At 42.4% G+C, this 22,583-nt stretch overlaps 1 protein-coding gene across 2 annotated transcripts in view; it reads left to right on the forward strand.

Moving 5' to 3' along the window:
* Positions 1-19,767, forward strand: part of rundc3b (RUN domain containing 3b) — a gene marked incomplete at its 5' end in the record, with an annotated part of 48,910 nt that extends 29,143 nt beyond the window's left edge. The window contains 4 exons of one of the 2 annotated variants that reach the window (XM_084050842.1): positions 781-938; positions 4,334-4,480; positions 5,416-5,528; positions 18,078-19,767. In XM_084050842.1, the coding sequence (XP_083906968.1) occupies positions 781-938; positions 4,334-4,480; positions 5,416-5,528; positions 18,078-18,223 (564 nt within the window). In that variant the 3' untranslated portion in view covers positions 18,224-19,767. Of the gene's footprint in view, positions 1-780; positions 939-4,333; positions 4,481-5,415; positions 5,529-18,015 lie in introns of both variants that reach the window. The other variant, XM_084050843.1, reaches the window with a different exon arrangement.
* Between the last annotated feature and the right edge of the window lie 2,816 nt (positions 19,768-22,583).

Here is a 22,583-nt window from a genome sequence, read left to right on the forward strand (position 1 = left end):
CAAAAGATATAAATGATCTTTTGAAGTGACACACCTATTTATAGGTCTCTTTTTCATCATGCGTCTCGCTAGCCAATCAAAGCACACCCTTTCAACATATTGTCACGTGTCACTTGAAGCTTGACCAATGTTAGCTTGGTGGACAAACGGAAGGACGAGAACGAAAACATAGTCCCCTGGCGGAGACAATGAAGCTTAAAAATGGGTACTTTCTCCTGATTGGCTGAGATTTTGACACCTACCGGAAAATGTATTTTCTGTTTATTAAAGAGCTGGAGAGACGGGGAGACTCCTGTTACTGAACAAACACTCTATAGCAATGATTACTATCAGAATATAGTGCTTTAACCTTTTAATTTCCAGGACCCCCATAACTCTGAGAGTGCACAAATGGAAGCAAATGGACCCGTAAGGGTCCATTTGGTTCCATTTGTACACTCTCAGAGTTACTTTTAAAATGCACAGTATCAGCACCCTGACTCTGTTTGACCAGAATGGAACAGAGCCTTCATTAGTATCATTGGTAACACCTGTGAAGGAAGTAAGAAGAATTTCTCTCCAAAATGGCTGCTGTGCATGGAGCCCACAAGGGGGCCCACCTGCAATAATAATATCCTCATGGCGTGTGTGTGTGTGTGTGTGTGTGTGTGTGTGTGTGTGTGTGTGTGTGTGTGTGTGTGTGTGTGTGTGTGTGTGTGTGTGTGTGTGTGTGTGTGTGTGCGTGCGTGCGTGCGTGCGTGCGTGCGTGCGTGCGTGCGTGCGTGTGTGTGTGTCAATCAGGGCTATCTGGAGGAGCTGGTGCGTCTGAGGGAAGCCCAGCTGTCTGAAGCGGTGTCTCACAACAAGGCCCTGCAGCAGATGGTGACGGACGCTCACCTCAACCACACGCTGGAGAAACAGCAGCTGCAATACATCGTCCTGGAACTGCAGGACCAGCTGTGAGTCTGCTCTACGTCTGCGTGCGTGCGTGCGTGCGTGCGTGCGTGCGTGCGTGCGCGGTTTTTACTTTACTGGAGTATTTCCAATTGTCTATACTTTTATAGACAGGTTAGAAAATATTGTACGTTTACTCCACTACAATTATTTGAACACTTCAGTTACTTTTCAGATATAAATTATTATATTATGAAACATACATTAACCATTTTAGCCCCATTTTATACCTAGGCTATTTGAAAATAGCCGATCTACAAGCTCACACATATTTTGTACATATTTTCAAACTTGTAACAGAGTACTTCTACATTGCAGTATTGATACTTTTACTTAAGTAAAACACTTGAGTACTTTTTCCACCACTGGTGTGTGTGTGTGTGTGTGTGTGTGTGTGTGTGTGTGTGTGTGTGTGTGTGTGTGTGTGCGCGTGCGTGCGTGCGTGCGTGCGCGCGTGCGTGTGTGTGTGTGTAATTAATGTTGAGACAGCACTCTGTCCCTCTGTCTCCCTCCATCAATATTAAAATATGTTGACAGGAGATGATTGATCTCCCTGGAAGAATACAGGCTGACGCTAAGGAGAGAGAGAGAGAGACGCACACACACAGACAGACAGACAGACAGACAGACAGAGAGAAGAAAAAAGAGATTCTGACTTCAACCAAATGACAGGGACAGAGATCAATGCTGTCATCATGCATCAGTGTCGTTTGCAGCTTTTATGTTTGTATTGAATTTTTTTGATAGTCAGAGGAAATGTCAGCACTCACGCACATGTCCTTGGGGTATTTTCATATTTAATATACACATGACAAAACCAGACGTGTCTCTTATTTAGAGCACGTAGATGAGGCACCTTAAACAGTCTGTATAGACAGACACACCATCCAAGTTGTCCAATAAATAGAAGGAATAGATATGGTTAGTCAGGGTCAATATATACAGCAACTGTCTTTGCAATAAGGTACCACAGCTTAAAATGTTTTTTTTTAATAATGCCCAAATCGCATTAGAAATTGTCACAATAGTAAAATATGTAGAAAAACGTGCAGGTAGAAAAATGAATACATAAATATGTGGAGTGCGGAGAAATATCTTCACACTATCCCAGATGTTCCAGTGAGGTCGAACAATCACAAAGACAAAGCAATTGCATGTTACTGTGGCAAATACCGTATGCCATGCTTAGTAATAGCCAGCACAACACCTAGAAACAACACACAGTTATTATTGTGCTCATCATGACCGGGTCCTCATGAGACATGGGTTATTTCCTGTCTCCTCCCCAGTGTAGTCACTGTCACCTCCCCCATGTGTGTTATAGGCTCTATTCACAGCAGCCATATTATGAAGACATTCACAGGTGTTACCAATGATACTAATGAAGGCTCTGTTCCATTCTGGTCAAACAGAGTCAGGGTGCTAATTTTGTGCATGTTGGGCCACTGGAAACACTCTGTTACACCAGTGGGTCTACAGTTGGGGTCCAGGGACCCTCATGGGCTTCCAAATGGCCCCTTACAGGTGTGTAAGGGTCCATTTGGTTCCATTTGTACACTCTCGGAGTTATGGGGGTCGTGGAAACCACTGTGCTAGACTAAAAGGAACAGAGCCTTCATTAGTATCATTGGTAACACCTGTTGCCAGGGCGGCATTGGCTCAGGGGTAGAGTGGCCGGGTAGAGTGAACTGGAAAACCGCAAGGTTCCCAGTTCGATCCCGGGCTGGGGCGCTCCCCTAGAGTTAGTGTCGAAGTGTCCTTGAGCAAGACGCTGAACCCCTAATTGCTCCCGATGAGCAGGTTGGTGCCTTGCATGGTTTCCTCCGCCATCGGTGTATGAATGTGTGTGTGAATGGGTTAATGGCACAATCAATGTAAAGCGCTTCGGATAGAAGTGCTATATAAATGCACCATTTACCATTTACCTGTGAATGTCTTCATAATATGGCTGGTGTGAATAGAGCATATAGACCACCGAAGTCTGACGTAATCTACACATCCTTTGTTTGTCTACCTGGTTCGCGGTTTTCCACCCCCATTCTGAATCCCATAGACGTCTTTAATATCGCGTCAAATAAGAACTGTGTTCCAAAAATAAACAAGTGACCCTGGCGGTTTGACTCTTATGGATATGAAGCATCAACTGACGGTGAGAAAACGATAATGTTACTTCCGCCGAATTAGTTACATTTTCGCCAGAAACAGACTGTATCAAATATAAGTGACTGACTATCATAAACGATACAGAGCCTCCTCCCTGACAATTATTCCCACCTTTCTGGGACTCAAAAAACTCACTAATTGAAGTCAGAGAGTGTACACATTTTTTACAGATTCAGAGTTATTGCTCCGTTCCATTTACCTGGAACCCCTTCAAGGACCCCTGGGGGTCCCCGGACCTCAGGTTGAGAACCGCTGGAGTAGACTACCACCACATACCACCTGTAATACACACTGCCATCATTTAAAAAAAAAACGCACATCATGATAATTGAAAGAAGACTTGCATTGTGTTAGAAACCTGCATCCACTTGTGGTGTTAGCTTTAACTCAGCTGTTAGTTAGGTGTTAGATTAGATTTAACTCAGCCCTAAAAACTCAAAAAATAATTATTTTAATTAATTTTTTTCTCCCACCTCATAGCTGACTTGTTATGCATTCACATCCATGTAAACACTTTAAAAATATTATGTTGGGTTAGGGTTAGGGTTTCATCTTTCAATATATCTTGTTTTCAATTATAAAAATGTTAAAATTCACTCATTACATTTCCTATAATGAAGACAATGGATAATGATGTTATCTAGCTATAATAGAATAACTAAGAATAACACACTTCCAAAAAAATATATTAAAAAAGTACTTGTTTTAGTTTTTTAACTTTAAAAAATGTTAATATTATTACAAATAGTGACACTTGTGGTGTTAGGGTCCGAAATGACCCGTATACCATAGAAGGTAAAAAGTCATTTATTTTTCATAAACTTTACTAGCAAATGCTAATTGAGTACAAGTCTCTCTCACTCTCAAACATGTAAACATTGAATATTGACAATTTGGGGGGGAATTGAGCCACACTTCTCTGCCGGGTCATTTCGGACCCTAACACCACAAGTGTCACTTTTTTTATAGAGACCATCAGAATTAATTAAAATTATGATAAATAATTTTGTTGCGTTTCTTTTTTTTGCTTTCTGAGGATATCATGAAGCCTCGTTGCAATAAAGAAATGTAAAGGGTACTTTTTACCTATTCAAACTTGAAAACGGGTCAAAAATGACCCTAACACAATGGAAGGGTTAAACTGTGTGTGTGTGTGTGTGTGTGTGTGTGTGTGTGTGTGTGTGTGTGTGTGTGTGTGTGTGTGTGTGTGTGTGTGTGTGTGTGTGTGTGTGTTCAGGACGGTTTTGAAGAACAATGATGTGCGCTCCAGACAGGAACTGACGGCTCATCTGACCAATCAGTGGCCGTCCCCCTGCGCCCCAGACACCAACGCCGTTGCCTTGGATACGCTACTGTACAGGAAGCAAACACGGCAGTGGGAGGAGTACGTAGACCAGGGGGGTCAAAGGTCATGGGACGCACAGCGGCAAAAATGTCACGGTTCTAGACCAGTGGTTCTCAAAAAGTGGGGTCCCGGGGACCCCCAGGGGTCCTTGAGAGGGTTCCAGCGAGTCCCTATTAATAATGTAATATTAATATAACATCAAAATCAGTTTTATCCACTTTAACTGTACGCTTCAGCTATTCAAACATAGCCTAATGCATTGCTCACAATGCTTTGCATTGTGATGTATTGTGAGCTTGTGGATCTGCTATTTCTTTTTAAACGTTTGACAAATCTTGAATAGTTTTTAAAGAATTTGAATAAATATGAACATTTTGAACCAAAATCTTCTCTTATGGGATCCCTGGCACAAAATATTTTCAGATATATGGACCCATTCCGTGTCCATACCTTTTATACAGAACAATGAGGTGGAATGATGGCACAATAGGCTCTATGCACAGCAGCCATATTGGGAATGAATTGGGCCCTTCCTTACTTCCTTCACAGGTGTTACCAATAATACTAATTAAGGCTCTGTTCCATTTAGTGTGGCATAGTGGTTGTCTTATTTTCAAGGACCCCCATAACTCTAAGAGTGTACAAATGGAACCAAATGGACCCTTACGTGTCCATTTGGTTCCATTTGTACACTCTCAGAGTTACACACAAACCATAAGGGGCCATTTGGGAACCAAAATTGAGTGTTCCTTGTGAGCCAACATGCACGTTATCAGCACCCTGACCAGAATGGAACAGAGCCTTCATTAGTATCATTGGTAACACCTGTGAATGAAGTAAGAAGAGGCCCAATTTCTTTCCAATATGGCTGCTGTGCATAGAGCCTGTATTGCTGCCTCGAACAGGCTGTGTGAAAGGTACTTAACCCCCCCCCCCCCCCCTCTCTCTCTCTCTCTCTCTCTTTCTCTGTGCAGCAAGAGTTTCCAGAGTCTGGAGCAGCTGTCGGTTGATATGAGCGTGTCTCAGTCATCTCTGGAACCATCACAACACACCCCCAGGGCCGCTAGCGCTCACTGGACGCCTCATGGTACGCTATAGTGCTGCTTCTCTACACCACTAAATATTTTGAGATGGCGGTCTCCGGCCAAATACATATCCTTGTTATTGTTTGGTTGCTATATCAGCCGTGCTCCAACTTTTTCCATGTCAAGGACCACCAAAAATATATGCATTTGGCTGCGGACCCCTATCTCAAAATATTTTGTTCCAGGGAACCCCCAGAAGCAAATATTGGAGTTACAAATGTTATATATATAATATATTCAGATTTGCACAAATTGTCACGATTTGAAAAGAATAGCAGATCTACAAGCTCATAGCGCGGCACTCGGTGCCGCGCTATTAGCTTGTATATCTGCTATTTTTGAATAGCCAAAGAAATCTAAAATGACACAGATGCTTTCCTGGTTCTTAATGGATTAAAGCAGGCTGCACGGTGCGGTTCAGATCAAATGTTTACCTAACTGTACCGTGCTGCTAATGTGGAGAATCACCATAACACACTGTTCAAACCTTCATTAACCCATTTAGGGCGGGAACCCCTATGTATAACTATACCTTTCAAGGCGGGAATACCCCATTTGTAGTCAGGGAATATTATCAGAATAATGTCAAATCTGGGAATAAATTCCTTACCAAGAAATGTCTTCGCCAATGTGTTTGTAAAGGTGTCTAGTAACACATTTCATAAAGATTGCAATAGGCTCTATTCACAGCAGCCATATTATGAAGACATTCACAGGTGTTACCAATGATACTAATGAAGGCTCTGTTCCATTTAGTGTAGCACAGTGGTTTCCACGACCCCCATAACTCTGAGAGTGTACGGGTCCATTTGGTTCCATTTGTACACTCTCAGAGTTACACACCTGTAAGGGGCCATTTGGAAACCCATGAGGGTCCCTGGACCCCAACTGTAGACCCACTGGTGTAACAGAGTGTTTCCAGTGAGCCAACATGCACAATATCAGCACCCTGACTCTGTTTGACCAGAATGGAACAGAGCCTTCATTAGTATCATTGGTAACACCTGTGAAGGAAGTGATAATATGGCTGCTGTGAATAGAGCCTATTCAATCTCCCTAGGGGAATTTTTGACAGCTGCTGAAAGTGGGTGCAGTACGTTAGTCCGACAGCGCATTCCTCCGACAGCGCAGCGCTCCGACGTTTCCAATACTAAACCCGAACCAAACCCGCACCCTAACCCTAACCGCACGCGGATGCCACATACCCCCTGAAAGTTGGGGTACCCATAACCTTAAGCGGGAAAAAATAACATGTATTACTAGACCTTTGCAAACACATTGGTGAAGACGTTTCTTGGTGAGGAATTCATTCCCAGATTTTTCAAATATCCCCTGACTGTTGGGGTTCTTGTTGCTATGTGCAGTATATAGCAAGAGTCAGGATTTAGAAGGTGTTTTTAGAATCGGCCTCAGGTCTAAATGGGTTAATTACTGTCTGTCTCCCCTCCCACTCAGCTTTCCTACCGTCTGTCTCTCCTTCACTGTCTCCCCCTCAGCTTTCCTACTGTCTGCTTTCCTACTGTTTTGGTATGCGGTCCAAGTGGGACTCAGGATGACTGGACTTACCTGCCATGCACAGTCCCCAGTGAACATTTCTCACAAAGTTCACTGGCAATTTTAATTTATTTTATAGTTTGTAAACATGCCTAAAAACCTAAACCTTAAAGAAAGGTTAAATGGTTAACCCTAATTGGGAATCCTCCCCCCCCCCCCCCCCTCTAGGAAAAGGGAAAACAGCCAAAAAGAACTTATGGCAAAGATTTAGAATGTAGGTTAAAGACTTAGTTAAACAGAATGTGAAATCATAAAGACCTTAAAATTAAAGAGTAACAGGATCCCAAAAATACTTTCTTTCAAAGGTAAGATGGCGAGAGCAAAAATTCCTTGCTCTGCCTTTTTCTGAAAGGGTGATCTTTCTAAAAAAGGCTTAGCACTGAAGTCCAACCCTAACCATTCCCTAACCAGCGAGTACCTCAAACATTTGAAGGAAGGTTTACAAAGATCCTTTTTCTCTTTCCTTTTCTCTTATTTTTAAAACAATCTCACAAGAGAACAAGCCATGCACACTCCAGAGACACAGAGTGAAAATGAAGAAAATAAGCCACACCCATAGATACACTGATTGGACAAAGGAAAAAACAAAGGCCACCCAGCCACACCCCCAAACAAATTGATAGGCTAAAGCAGAATAAAGCCACACCCACCTCCCAGTACATAAATACAGGAGGACCATTAAATTATTTTCACAGGGAGAATCACAATAGCCTGACGAAGAACAACAGAGTTCGAAACGTTGCGAATATGAAAACTTAGCCAGTTAAAATAGGATCAACATGAGAGTTGGAACCACGGAGGAGATCACCACAACCATTGGGGCCTAGGGAACCGCAGTGAGTACTAAGCAGGGAGTACTGACAGGGAGTACTGAACGGTGAGAACTTAGCAGTGAGTACTATGCAAAAAGTACTGATCAGTGAGCACTGACAGTTAGTACGGAGCACAGTGCAGCCCTGCAAAGGGATGTAATACTGGGCACAGGGAATACTGGAAAACAGTCTGTACTGAAGCAATGAGAAAAAATATTGTATTTTTTCAATATATTGTACTGCGTAGTGAGTACTGAACAGTGAGTCCTGAGCACAGTGACTAAGCGGTGAGTACTGACAGGGAGTACAGAACAGTGAGAACTTAGCAGTGAGTACTATGCAAAAAGTACTGAGCAGTGAGTACTGACAGTTAGTACGGAGCACAGTGCAGCCCTGCAAAGGGATGTAATACTGGGCACAGGGAATACTGGAAAACAGTGTGTACTGAACAATGAAAAAATATTGTATTTTTTCAATATATTGTACTGCGTAGTGAGTACTGAACAGTGAGTACTGAACACAGTGAGCAGCACCACCTCTCCTCTTGGCTGGTGGATTGTAGATTTTAAAAGCCTTAACTTAGCCAGTTAAAATAGGAAAGAATACCCAAACCTTCACCCTGACCTTAACCGTAGTAGAGGGTGACTAGGAATGTGAAATCAGTGGAGACTCTTACATTTTAGGACCATTAGGGGTTATCAATGAGTGGGGACCACTTAGTGTAAGCAGGGGGGTGTGATTACTAGGTGAACTCAATTCTCACACCCCTCAACCCCTCCCTGAACCTAAAGGGTCCTTGCTTGTAAAACAGAACTTCACACCCACAGGTGTGAGGTGTGAAGGCACTCCCTTCCTTAAAAAACAGCCCACTCAGCCCTTCAAAGGGAGGAAGGGGGTGAGAAATTAGAGCAACTGAAAACGTTAATTTCACACCCAGAGGGGAGAGAGTACTTCAAAAGTCCCTCCCTGTAAACAGGAACTCCACACCCAGAGGTGAGAGGATGATAATAATAATAATAAAATGTTTTTGCAAATGTGAAAACTTAGCCATTTAAAATAGGATCAACATGAGAGTTGGAATATGTTTTTGCAAATGTGAAAACTTAGCCAGTTAAAAGAGGACCTTTTGGTATGCGGTCTAATATAGAAAAGACTCAGGAATCTGGACAATCCTGCCCTCAGCAGTCACTGGGAAGGTTAGTTGGGGTACACGCAGTCCCCACAAACATCATTTACGATTCTGTGCGTATCGGTACATAACTCGGACGGCGCTGAGTCGACTAGCAGCCCAGCGGCTGGTCGACGCGGGCACTCGCGCCTGGAGGCGCTCGGGCGCGTCTCCTCAGCCTTAAGGTCTGCTGAGTCGGCGCGCCTCCGTCATGGTCCAAAACTATATTTGTTTTCTTAAATCTTTTATTGAGTCCTAATCCTGTACCATTCTTATAATGAGATTATGGATGATTTTTTGGTATGCGGTCCAAGTGGGACTCAGGATGACTGGACTTACCTGCCATGCACAGTCCCCAGTGAACATTTCTCACAAAGTTCACTGGCAATTTTAATTTATTTTATAGTTTGTAAACATGCCTAAAAACCTAAACCTTAAAGAAAGGTTAAATGGTTAACCCTAATTGGGAATCCTCCCCCCCCCCCCCTCTAGGAAAAGGGAAAACAGCCAAAAAGAACTTATGGCAAAGATTTAGAATGTAGGTTAAAGACTTAGTTAAACAGAATGTGAAATCATAAAGACCTTAAAATTAAAGAGTAACAGGATCCCAAAAATACTTTCTTTCAAAGGTAAGATGGCGAGAGCAAAAATTCCTTGCTCTGCCTTTTTCTGAAAGGGTGATCTTTCTAAAAAAGGCTTAGCACTGAAGTCCAACCCTAACCATTCCCTAACCAGCGAGTACCTCAAACATTTGAAGGAAGGTTTACAAAGATCCTTTTTCTCTTTCCTTTTCTCTTATTTTTAAAACAATCTCACAAGAGAACAAGCCATGCACACTCCAGAGACACAGAGTGAAAATGAAGAAAATAAGCCACACCCATAGATACACTGATTGGACAAAGGAAAAAACAAAGGCCACCCAGCCACACCCCCAAACAAATTGATAGGCTAAAGCAGAATAAAGCCACACCCACCTCCCAGTACATAAATACAGGAGGACCATTAAATTATTTTCACAGGGAGAATCACAATAGCCTGACGAAGAACAACAGAGTTCGAAACGTTGCGAATATGAAAACTTAGCCAGTTAAAATAGGATCAACATGAGAGTTGGAACCACGGAGGAGATCACCACAACCATTGGGGCCTAGGGAACCGCAGTGAGTACTAAGCAGGGAGTACTGACAGGGAGTACTGAACGGTGAGAACTTAGCAGTGAGTACTATGCAAAAAGTACTGATCAGTGAGCACTGACAGTTAGTACGGAGCACAGTGCAGCCATGCAAAGGGATGTAATACTGGGCACAGGGAATACTGGAAAACAGTCTGTACTGAAGCAATGAGAAAAAATATTGTATTTTTTCAATATATTGTACTGCGTAGTGAGTACTGAACAGTGAGTCCTGAGCAGTGAGTACTGAGCACAGTGACTAGCGAATATGAAAACTTAGCCAGTTAAAATAGGATCAACATGAGAGTTGGAACCACGGAGGAGATCACCACAACCATTGGGGCCTAGGGAACCGCAGTGAGTACTAAGCAGGGAGTACTGACAGGGAGTACTGAACGGTGAGAACTTAGCAGTGAGTACTATGCAAAAAGTACTGATCAGTGAGCACTGACAGTTAGTACGGAGCACAGTGCAGCCCTGCAAAGGGATGTAATACTGGGCACAGGGAATACTGGAAAACAGTCTGTACTGAAGCAATGAGAAAAAATATTGTATTTTTTCAATATATTGTACTGCGTAGTGAGTACTGAACAGTGAGTCCTGAGCAGTGAGTACTGAGCACAGTGACTAAGCGGTGAGTACTGACAGGGAGTACAGAACAGTGAGAACTTAGCAGTGAGTACTATGCAAAAAGTACTGAGCAGTGAGTACTGACAGTTAGTACGGAGCACAGTGCAGCCCTGCAAAGGGATGTAATACTGGGCACAGGGAATACTGGAAAACAGTGTGTACTGAACAATGAAAAAATATTGTATTTTTTCAATATATTGTACTGCGTAGTGAGTACTGAACAGTGAGTACTGAACACAGTGAGCAGCACCACCTCTCCTCTTGGCTGGTGGATTGTAGATTTTAAAAGCCTTAACTTAGCCAGTTAAAATAGGAAAGAATACCCAAACCTTCACCCTGACCTTAACCGTAGTAGAGGGTGACTAGGAATGTGAAATCAGTGGAGACTCTTACATTTTAGGACCATTAGGGGTTATCAATGAGTGGGGACCACTTAGTGTAAGCAGGGGGGTGTGATTACTAGGTGAACTCAATTCTCACACCCCTCAACCCCTCCCTGAACCTAAAGGGTCCTTGCTTGTAAAACAGAACTTCACACCCACAGGTGTGAGGTGTGAAGGCACTCCCTTCCTTAAAAAACAGCCCACTCAGCCCTTCAAAGGGAGGAAGGGGGTGAGAAATTAGAGCAACTGAAAACGTTAATTTCACACCCAGAGGGGAGAGAGTACTTCAAAAGTCCCTCCCTGTAAACAGGAACTCCACACCCAGAGGTGAGAGGATGATAATAATAATAATAAAATGTTTTTGCAAATGTGAAAACTTAGCCATTTAAAATAGGATCAACATGAGAGTTGGAATATGTTTTTGCAAATGTGAAAACTTAGCCAGTTAAAAGAGGACCTTTTGGTATGCGGTCTAATATAGAAAAGACTCAGGAATCTGGACAATCCTGCCCTCAGCAGTCACTGGGAAGGTTAGTTGGGGTACACGCAGTCCCCACAAACATCATTTACGATTCTGTGCGTATCGGTACATAACTCGGACGGCGCTGAGTCGACTAGCAGCCCAGCGGCTGGTCGACGCGGGCACTCGCGCCTGGAGGCGCTCGGGCGCGTCTCCTCAGCCTTAAGGTCTGCTGAGTCGGCGCGCCTCCGTCATGGTCCAAAACTATATTTGTTTTCTTAAATCTTTTATTGAGTCCTAATCCTGTACCATTCTTATAATGAGATTATGGATGATTTTTTGGTATGCGGTCCAAGTGGGACTCAGGATGACTGGACTTACCTGCCATGCACAGTCCCCAGTGAACATTTCTCACAAAGTTCACTGGCAATTTTAATTTATGTTATAGTTTGTAAACATGCCTAAAAACCTAAACCTTAAAGAAAGGTTAAATGGTTAACCCTAATTGGGAATCCTCCCCCCCCCCCCCCCTCTAGGAAAAGGGAAAACAGCCAAAAAGAACTTATGGCAAAGATTTAGAATGTAGGTTAAAGACTTAGTTAAACAGAATGTGAAATCATAAAGACCTTAAAATTAAAGAGTAACAGGACCCCAAAAATACTTTCTTTCAAAGGTAAGATGGCGAGAGCAAAAATTCCTTGCTCTGCCTTTTTCTGAAAGGGTGATCTTTCTAAAAAAGGCTTAGCACTGAAGTCCAACCCTAACCATTCCCTAACCAGCGAGCACCTCAAACATTTGAAGGAAGGTTTACAAAGATCCTTTTTCTCTTTCCTTTTCTCTTATTTTTAAAACAATCTCACAAGAGAACAAGCCATGCACACTCCAGAGACACAGAGTGAAAATGAAGAAAATAAGCCACACCCATAGATACACTGATTGGACAAAGGAAAAAACAAAGGCCACCCAGCCACACCCCCAAACAAATTGATAGGCTAAAGCAGAATAAAGCCACACCCACCTCCCAGTACATAAATACAGGAGGACCATTAAATTATTTTCACAGGGAGAATCACAATAGCCTGACGAAGAACAACAGAGTTCGAAACGTTGCGAATATGAAAACTTAGCCAGTTAAAATAGGATCAACATGAGAGTTGGAACCACGGAGGAGATCACCACAACCATTGGGGCCTAGGGAACCGCAGTGAGTACTAAGCAGGGAGTACTGACAGGGAGTACTGAACGGTGAGAACTTAGCAGTGAGTACTATGCAAAAAGTACTGATCAGTGAGCACTGACAGTTAGTACGGAGCACAGTGCAGCCCTGCAAAGGGATGTAATACTGGGCACAGGGAATACTGGAAAACAGTCTGTACTGAAGCAATGAGAAAAAATATTGTATTTTTTCAATATATTGTACTGCGTAGTGAGTACTGAACAGTGAGTCCTGAGCAGTGAGTACTGAGCACAGTGACTAGCGAATATGAAAACTTAGCCAGTTAAAATAGGATCAACATGAGAGTTGGAACCACGGAGGAGATCACCACAACCATTGGGGCCTAGGGAACCGCAGTGAGTACTAAGCAGGGAGTACTGACAGGGAGTACTGAACGGTGAGAACTTAGCAGTGAGTACTATGCAAAAAGTACTGATCAGTGAGCACTGACAGTTAGTACGGAGCACAGTGCAGCCCTGCAAAGGGATGTAATACTGGGCACAGGGAATACTGGAAAACAGTCTGTACTGAAGCAATGAGAAAAAATATTGTATTTTTTCAATATATTGTACTGCGTAGTGAGTACTGAACAGTGAGTCCTGAGCAGTGAGTACTGAGCACAGTGACTAAGCGGTGAGTACTGACAGGGAGTACAGAACAGTGAGAACTTAGCAGTGAGTACTATGCAAAAAGTACTGAGCAGTGAGTACTGACAGTTAGTACGGAGCACAGTGCAGCCCTGCAAAGGGATGTAATACTGGGCACAGGGAATACTGGAAAACAGTGTGTACTGAACAATGAAAAAATATTGTATTTTTTCAATATATTGTACTGCGTAGTGAGTACTGAACAGTGAGTACTGAACACAGTGAGCAGCACCACCTCTCCTCTTGGCTGGTGGATTGTAGATTTTAAAAGCCTTAACTTAGCCAGTTAAAATAGGAAAGAATACCCAAACCTTCACCCTGACCTTAACCGTAGTAGAGGGTGACTAGGAATGTGAAATCAGTGGAGACTCTTACATTTTAGGACCATTAGGGGTTATCAATGAGTGGGGACCACTTAGTGTAAGCAGGGGGGTGTGATTACTAGGTGAACTCAATTCTCACACCCCTCAACCCCTCCCTGAACCTAAAGGGTCCTTGCTTGTAAAACAGAACTTCACACCCACAGGTGTGAGGTGTGAAGGCACTCCCTTCCTTAAAAAACAGCCCACTCAGCCCTTCAAAGGGAGGAAGGGGGTGAGAAATTAGAGCAACTGAAAACGTTAATTTCACACCCAGAGGGGAGAGAGTACTTCAAAAGTCCCTCCCTGTAAACAGGAACTCCACACCCAGAGGTGAGAGGATGATAATAATAATAATAAAATGTTTTTGCAAATGTGAAAACTTAGCCATTTAAAATAGGATCAACATGAGAGTTGGAATATGTTTTTGCAAATGTGAAAACTTAGCCAGTTAAAAGAGGACCTTTTGGTATGCGGTCTAATATAGAAAAGACTCAGGAATCTGGACAATCCTGCCCTCAGCAGTCACTGGGAAGGTTAGTTGGGGTACACGCAGTCCCCACAAACATCATTTACGATTCTGTGCGTATCGGTACATAACTCGGACGGCGCTGAGTCGACTAGCAGCCCAGCGGCTGGTCGACGCGGGCACTCGCGCCTGGAGGCGCTCGGGCGCGTCTCCTCAGCCTTAAGGTCTGCTGAGTCGGCGCGCCTCCGTCATGGTCCAAAACTATATTTGTTTTCTTAAATCTTTTATTGAGTCCTAATCCTGTACCATTCTTATAATGAGATTATGGATGATTTTTTGGTATGCGGTCCAAGTGGGACTCAGGATGACTGGACTTACCTGCCATGCACAGTCCCCAGTGAACATTTCTCACAAAGTTCACTGGCAATTTTAATTTATTTTATAGTTTGTAAACATGCCTAAAAACCTAAACCTTAAAGAAAGGTTAAATGGTTAACCCTAATTGGGAATCCTCCCCCCCCCCCCTCTAGGAAAAGGGAAAACAGCCAAAAAGAACTTATGGCAAAGATTTAGAATGTAGGTTAAAGACTTAGTTAAACAGAATGTGAAATCATAAAGACCTTAAAATTAAAGAGTAACAGGATCCCAAAAATACTTTCTTTCAAAGGTAAGATGGCGAGAGCAAAAATTCCTTGCTCTGCCTTTTTCTGAAAGGGTGATCTTTCTAAAAAAGGCTTAGCACTGAAGTCCAACCCTAACCATTCCCTAACCAGCGAGTACCTCAAACATTTGAAGGAAGGTTTACAAAGATCCTTTTTCTCTTTCCTTTTCTCTTATTTTTAAAACAATCTCACAAGAGAACAAGCCATGCACACTCCAGAGACACAGAGTGAAAATGAAGAAAATAAGCCACACCCATAGATACACTGATTGGACAAAGGAAAAAACAAAGGCCACCCAGCCACACCCCCAAACAAATTGATAGGCTAAAGCAGAATAAAGCCACACCCACCTCCCAGTACATAAATACAGGAGGACCATTAAATTATTTTCACAGGGAGAATCACAATAGCCTGACGAAGAACAACAGAGTTCGAAACGTTGCGAATATGAAAACTTAGCCAGTTAAAATAGGATCAACATGAGAGTTGGAACCACGGAGGAGATCACCACAACCATTGGGGCCTAGGGAACCGCAGTGAGTACTAAGCAGGGAGTACTGACAGGGAGTACTGAACGGTGAGAACTTAGCAGTGAGTACTATGCAAAAAGTACTGATCAGTGAGCACTGACAGTTAGTACGGAGCACAGTGCAGCCCTGCAAAGGGATGTAATACTGGGCACAGGGAATACTGGAAAACAGTCTGTACTGAAGCAATGAGAAAAAATATTGTATTTTTTCAATATATTGTACTGCGTAGTGAGTACTGAACAGTGAGTCCTGAGCAGTGAGTACTGAGCACAGTGACTAAGCGGTGAGTACTGACAGGGAGTACAGAACAGTGAGAACTTAGCAGTGAGTACTATGCAAAAAGTACTGAGCAGTGAGTACTGACAGTTAGTACGGAGCACAGTGCAGCCCTGCAAAGGGATGTAATACTGGGCACAGGGAATACTGGAAAACAGTGTGTACTGAACAATGAAAAAATATTGTATTTTTTCAATATATTGTACTGCGTAGTGAGTACTGAACAGTGAGTACTGAACACAGTGAGCAGCACCACCTCTCCTCTTGGCTGGTGGATTGTAGATTTTAAAAGCCTTAACTTAGCCAGTTAAAATAGGAAAGAATACCCAAACCTTCACCCTGACCTTAACCGTAGTAGAGGGTGACTAGGAATGTGAAATCAGTGGAGACTCTTACATTTTAGGACCATTAGGGGTTATCAATGAGTGGGGACCACTTAGTGTAAGCAGGGGGGTGTGATTACTAGGTGAACTCAATTCTCACACCCCTCAACCCCTCCCTGAACCTAAAGGATCCTTGCTTGTAAAACAGAACTTCACACCCACAGGTGTGAGGTGTGAAGGCACTCCCTTCCTTAAAAAACAGCCCACTCAGCCCTTCAAAGGGAGGAAGGGGGTGAGAAATTAGAGCAACTGAAAACGTTAATTTCACACCCAGAGGGGAGAGAGTACTTCAAAAGTCCCTCCCTGTAAACAGGAACTCCACACCCAGAGGTGAGAGGATGATAATAATAATAATAAAATGTTTTTGCAAATGTGAAAACTTAGCCATTTAAAATAGGATCAACATGAGAGTTGGAATATGTTTTTGCAAATGTGAAAACTTAGCCAGTTAAAAGAGGACCTTTTGGTATGCGGTCTAATATAGAAAAGACTCAGGAATCTGGACAATCCTGCCCTCAGCAGTCACTGGGAAGGTTAGTTGGGGTACACGCAGTCCCCACAAACATCATTTACGATTCTGTGCGTATCGGTACATAACTCGGACGGCGCTGAGTCGACTAGCAGCCCAGCGGCTGGTCGACGCGGGCACTCGCGCCTGGAGGCGCTCGGGCGCGTCTCCTCAGCCTTAAGGTCTGCTGAGTCGGCGCGCCTCCGTCATGGTCCAAAACTATATTTGTTTTCTTAAATCTTTTATTGAGTCCTAATCCTGTACCATTCTTATAATGAGATTATGGATGATTTTTTGGTATGCGGTCCAAGTGGGACTCAGGATGACTGGACTTACCTGCCATGCACAGTCCCCAGTGAACATTTCTCACAAAGTTCACTGGCAATTTTAATTTATTTTATAGTTTGTAAACATGCCTAAAAACCTAAACCTTAAAGAAAGGTTAAATGGTTAACCCTAATTGGGAATTCTCCCCCCCCCCCCCCCCCCTCTAGGAAAAGGGAAAACAGCCAAAAAGAACTTATGGCAAAGATTTAGAATGTAGGTTAAAGACTTAGTTAAACAGAATGTGAAATCATAAAGACCTTAAAATTAAAGAGTAACAGGATCCCAAAAATACTTTCTTTCAAAGGTAAGATGGCGAGAGCAAAAATTCCTTGCTCTGCCTTTTTCTGAAAGGGTGATCTTTCTAAAAAAGGCTTAGCACTGAAGTCCAACCCTAACCATTCCCTAACCGCACGCGGATGCCACATACCCCCTGAAAGTTGGGGTACCCATAACCTTAAGCGGGAAAAAATAACATGTATTACTAGACCTTTGCAAACACATTGGTGAAGACGTTTCTTGGTGAGGAATTCATTCCCAGATTTTTCAAATATCCCCTGACTGTTGGGGTTCTTGTTGCTATGTGCAGTATATAGCAAGAGTCAGGATTTAGAAGGTGTTTTTAGAATCGGCCTCAGGTCTAAATGGGTTAATTACTGTCTGTCTCCCCTCCCACTCAGCTTTCCTACCGTCTGTCTCTCCTTCACTGTCTCCCCCTCAGCTTTCCTACTGTCTGTCTCTCCTTCACTGTCTCCCTCTCAGCTTTCCTACCGTCTGTCTCTCCTTCACTGTCTCCCTCTCAGCTTTCCTACCGTCCGTCTCTCCTTCACTGTCTCCCTCTCAGCTTTCCTACCGTCCGTCTCTCCTTCACTGTCTCCCTCTCAGCTTTCCTAACACCACTCTCACCAAAGAAACAGCACCAAGGCCAGTGAAACAGAACGAGAGGAGACATGAGTACTTCTCGGCATTCATTTTTCATGTCCATCCTGTCATCTATAGGTAAGGAGGAGACTCCGTCTCTCAGAGGTCTGTGTGGCTCTCTGACGTCGGTCGCCAGCTACAAGTCCCTGGCCAGCCTCAAGTCCAGCGAGTGTCTGGCCAGTCCCACCACGGAGATGAGCAGTCCCGGCCTCAGCCCCTCCTAGGACAACACACCACCACCAACCACCATGCTAGGTCCAAGACTGTCCAGCAACTGTTTGCAAAAAGATAACCGTGGCATCACTGTCTCTTAAAAGGATCCCTGGCTAACAAGCCAAATATGCCTCAATACATTATAATAGGATTTTCACTTCCTTCACAGGTGCTACTACCAATGGTACTAATGAAGGCTCTGTTCCATTTAGTGTAGCACAGTGGTTCTCAGATTTTTCAATTTCCACGTCCCCATACCTCTGAGAGTGTACAAATGGACCCTTACGGGTCCATTTGGTTCCATTTGTACACTTTCAGAGTTACACACCCATAAGGGGCCATTTGGAAACCCCTTAAGGAACCATGAGGGTCACTGGACCCACATTTTAGACCCACTGGTGTAGCAGTGTTTCCAGTGAGTCAACATGCACAATATCAGCACCCTGACTCTGTTTGACCAGAATGGAACAGAGCCTTCATTAGTAGGCCTATCATTGGTTACACCTGTGAATGTCTTCACAATATGGCTGCTGTGCATATAGTCTATTGCCCTCTATAACTAAAATGTAAACTTAAAAACACCTTAAATATTTTATTTATTTTAGAAACAGTTCATCTTTCACTCAATAGGGGCAATGCCCGTCGCAAGTTGATGATGTAATTTGCCCATGTGTGGTCTAGACCTATGGAATTTATGGAATACATGTGCAAAAAAAACATATTTTAAATATTGATTTGATGCTCATATTAACCTTAGGAAGTATTAAGTTGTTTTTTTATTTTCACATGCATTCCACAAATTCCATAGGGCTAGACCACACATGGGCGAATGACGTCATCAACTTCGACGGGAATTGTCTCTATTGATTAACTGTTTCTAAAATAAATACAATATTTAAGGTGTTTTAAAAATTGTATTTCAGTTATAGAGGGCAATTATAATGTATTAAGGCATATTTGGCTTATTAGGGATACTTTTAAAGGGTTTGGAGTTTTGAATGTTCAGCCCAGTGGCTTTGAAAGTGATGAAAGTGAAGCTGGTGAAAGCTGAAAGGCAGGATATAAATATTGTGTACAGTACATACTGCTGCACAGCGCAGCATGTGGTGTTTCCTAGAATTGTGACGAGTTGATCCCATGGCAGCTCAAGCTAGCATTCAGGCGTAAGCTAGTTTACCGTAAGCTAGTTGATTCATTCGGCCCATAGTTTGTAAGCTGTGAGGTGTCATCCTCTATTTATATTTTTTTCAATTGAAGAATGCACAGTTATACACACACACAGGCAGATGCACGCACGCACACAGACACAGTGGTGGAAAAAATACTAATAAATAAAGTATCAATACTGCAATGTAGAAATGTTAAATTCACTTGAGTAAAAGTACAAAAGTATTGGCATCAAAATGTACTTAAAGTACCAAACAGTAAAAGTACTCATTATGCAGAATGTCCCATTCGAAGTTTTCAAATGTATAAAGATCTTTTGAAAATAGCAGATCTACAAGCTCACAATGCGTTATCGCGACGCATTGTGAGCTTGTAGATCTGCTATTTTCAAATGGCCGAATTCAATCAATATAGGGCTGAAGTGGTTAATGTTTTGTATGCAAATCTACAAAGTAACTAGTAACTGAAGTTTTCAAATAATTGTAGTGGAGTAACAGTACAGTAACAGTTTTCCTCTCAGATGTAGTGGAGTAGAAGTACTGAAAATTGGAAATACTCCACTAAAAATCCAAAAGAATTGTACTTAAGTGCAGTACTTGAGTAAATGTACTTACACCACTGCACAGACGTGTGCGCACGTGTTTCTCTCTTCATGTCTTGTTTCTTTGCGACAACAAAGTATGAGTGGGGTTTGAATGCACAGTGTCAACTCTGACTAATGCTCAAATAAGTTAATACAAGACAGAATGCTGTGTGTGTGTGTGTGTGTGTGTGTGTGTGTGTGTGTGTGTGTGTGTGTGTGTGCGCGCGCGCGCGCTCGCGCGTGTGTGTGTGTGAGATTGTGTGCATAGTAAATGGGCTGTGTGTTGTTTTATTCTTCTAGCATGTTGTAACAGTGTGTGAAGTCTGTGTGGAAGTTCTGTAAAAAAGAAAAACAGTTTTATAGTGATTCATTGCTGTATATATTGCTTCCTGTTGTATCAACTCCCACTATCAGCAGGGGGCTCATTTATATCAATCAAAATCATACAAACAATAGAAGAAGACAAATTCCCCCCCCACTTTTTGGGGATATATCAAAATTCATAACACTAAACTAATATCTACTGTTGAATATCTGGATGCTAAGGAAATAGTTTCCACATCATTCCTACAGTACAGTAATATTTAGTATAAAGTAAAAAATAAAAGGTTTTATTTTATGCAAGGTCCCAGAGTTGTTATCTGTAATAATAGGCTCTATGCACAGCAGCCATATTATCACTTCCTTCACAGGTGTTACCAATGATACAAATGAAGGCTCTGTTCCATTTAGTGTAGCACAGTGGTTTCCACGACCCCCATAACTCTGAGAGTTACACACCTGTAAGGGGCCATTTGGATGGCCATGAGGGTCCCTGGACCCCAACTGTAGACCCACTGGTGTAACAGAGTGCTTCCAGTGAGCCAACATGGACAACATCAGCACCCTGACTCTGTTTGACCAGAATGGAACAGAGCCTTCATTAGTATCATTGGTAACACCTGTGAATGTCTTCATAATATGGCTGCTGTGAATAGAGCCTCTTCATACTCCATTGCACAACAGTGTTGCTTGCCCACAACAACAACTGATTTTCGAGCAATTAACGTGTCGTTTCCATCGTGTGCTGGAGTATTGCCTCTTTTCCCCTACTGACACTATCTTACAGAAACAAACAGCACTGTCAGAGTATTGCTAATTAATGCTCTGTCATACATCGGTGTGGTGTACCAAAAATAGCAGATTTACAAGCTCACAACACACCAGTGTTGCAAATGTGTGTTTAGTTGGAATAAAATTCAATTTTTTTGTCATATTTTAGTCACCTAGTTTTTGTCTAGTTTCGTCAACATAAGATTATAGTCGACTAAATTGTGTTTTGGCGGTGCCTTGATGGCGTCGTAATGGCAGATTTTACACTTGGTTGCATGCTGAAAATAGCCGATCTACAAGCTCACAACGCATCGCATCGCGACGCGTTGTGAGCTTGTAGATCGGCTATTTTCAGAGCGCAACACCCGAGCGCAACCAAACAAATGTTTTAGTTCTACTGGATCTCTTCTCCACTCGTCCCTCCCTAACATTTTAGTCTAGTTTTTATTTGTTGACGAAATTGTCAGTATATTTAGTCTTAGTTTTAGTCGTCATAGCTTAGTTTTCATTTAGTTTTCGTCAGTGAAAAAAGGTGGTCGGCGAACATCTTTCGTCATGGTTTTAGTCGACGAAATCAACACTGCAACACACTGTGTCTGCACAGCATTGTGAGCTTGTAAACAGGCTATGCCCGATGCACAACACCATCACGCGATGAAGTATGAATCAGGCTTAAGGATACAGATAATTGTTTATGTCACACCAGAAGTATTTTTTGGTACAGAAGTGCAGAATATAGAACTGAACTGAATTTGTATATATGTTTTATCATGTTAATGTGAAATGTAAAAGCTTATTCATGTCCATTGAAACACACAGGTAGTTCATGCTGTGTGTCTAAGTACATATAGGGCTGTGTAGGTCTGTCCCCATACAAGCTCTCTTTCGCCCATTCAGTCCAGGAACGCATCTGTGTCATTTTAGATTTCTTTGGCTGTTCAGAAATAGCAGATCTACAAGCTCATAGCGCGGCACCGAGTGCCGCGCTATGAGCTTGTAGATCCGATATTTTAGAAAGATCGTGAAAATGTGTGCAAATCTTTGAATATGATATATTTGTTAAAGCGAACATTTGTAACAAATGTCCTTTTCTGAGAAACTATTTGTTTCTATATCGGTACTTTTTCTTGTAAATGACCCCCCCAAATGTATGTTTTTGGCCGCCGATCCCCATCAAAATATGCCGTTCCAGGAACCTCCCCAGAAGCAAAGATTTAAAAAAAGTTGTTTAAAAAAATATATATATTCAAAGATTTGCACAAATGTTCAATATTTAAAAAAAAATAGCAGATCTACAAGCTTGTTGCGCTATGAGCTTGTAGATCTGCTGTTTTTGAATAGCCAAGATATAGAAAAATATGGTTATAGCTAAAATATAAAATGACACAGATGCATACCCGGATTTAATCGGTTGAATTATTTTTTTTATTTTTATCTGTGCTGATGATTTGTGACATTAATGTAGCAGCTTATCCGTCTGCATTTTATCTACATGGATGTGTTTAACTGTTCCATATATTGACAGTATT

This window comes from Gymnoscopelus microlampas (assembly GCF_963454915.1).
Source record: "Gymnoscopelus microlampas genome assembly, chromosome: 3".
Lineage (NCBI taxonomy): Eukaryota > Metazoa > Chordata > Actinopteri > Myctophiformes > Myctophidae > Gymnoscopelus > Gymnoscopelus microlampas.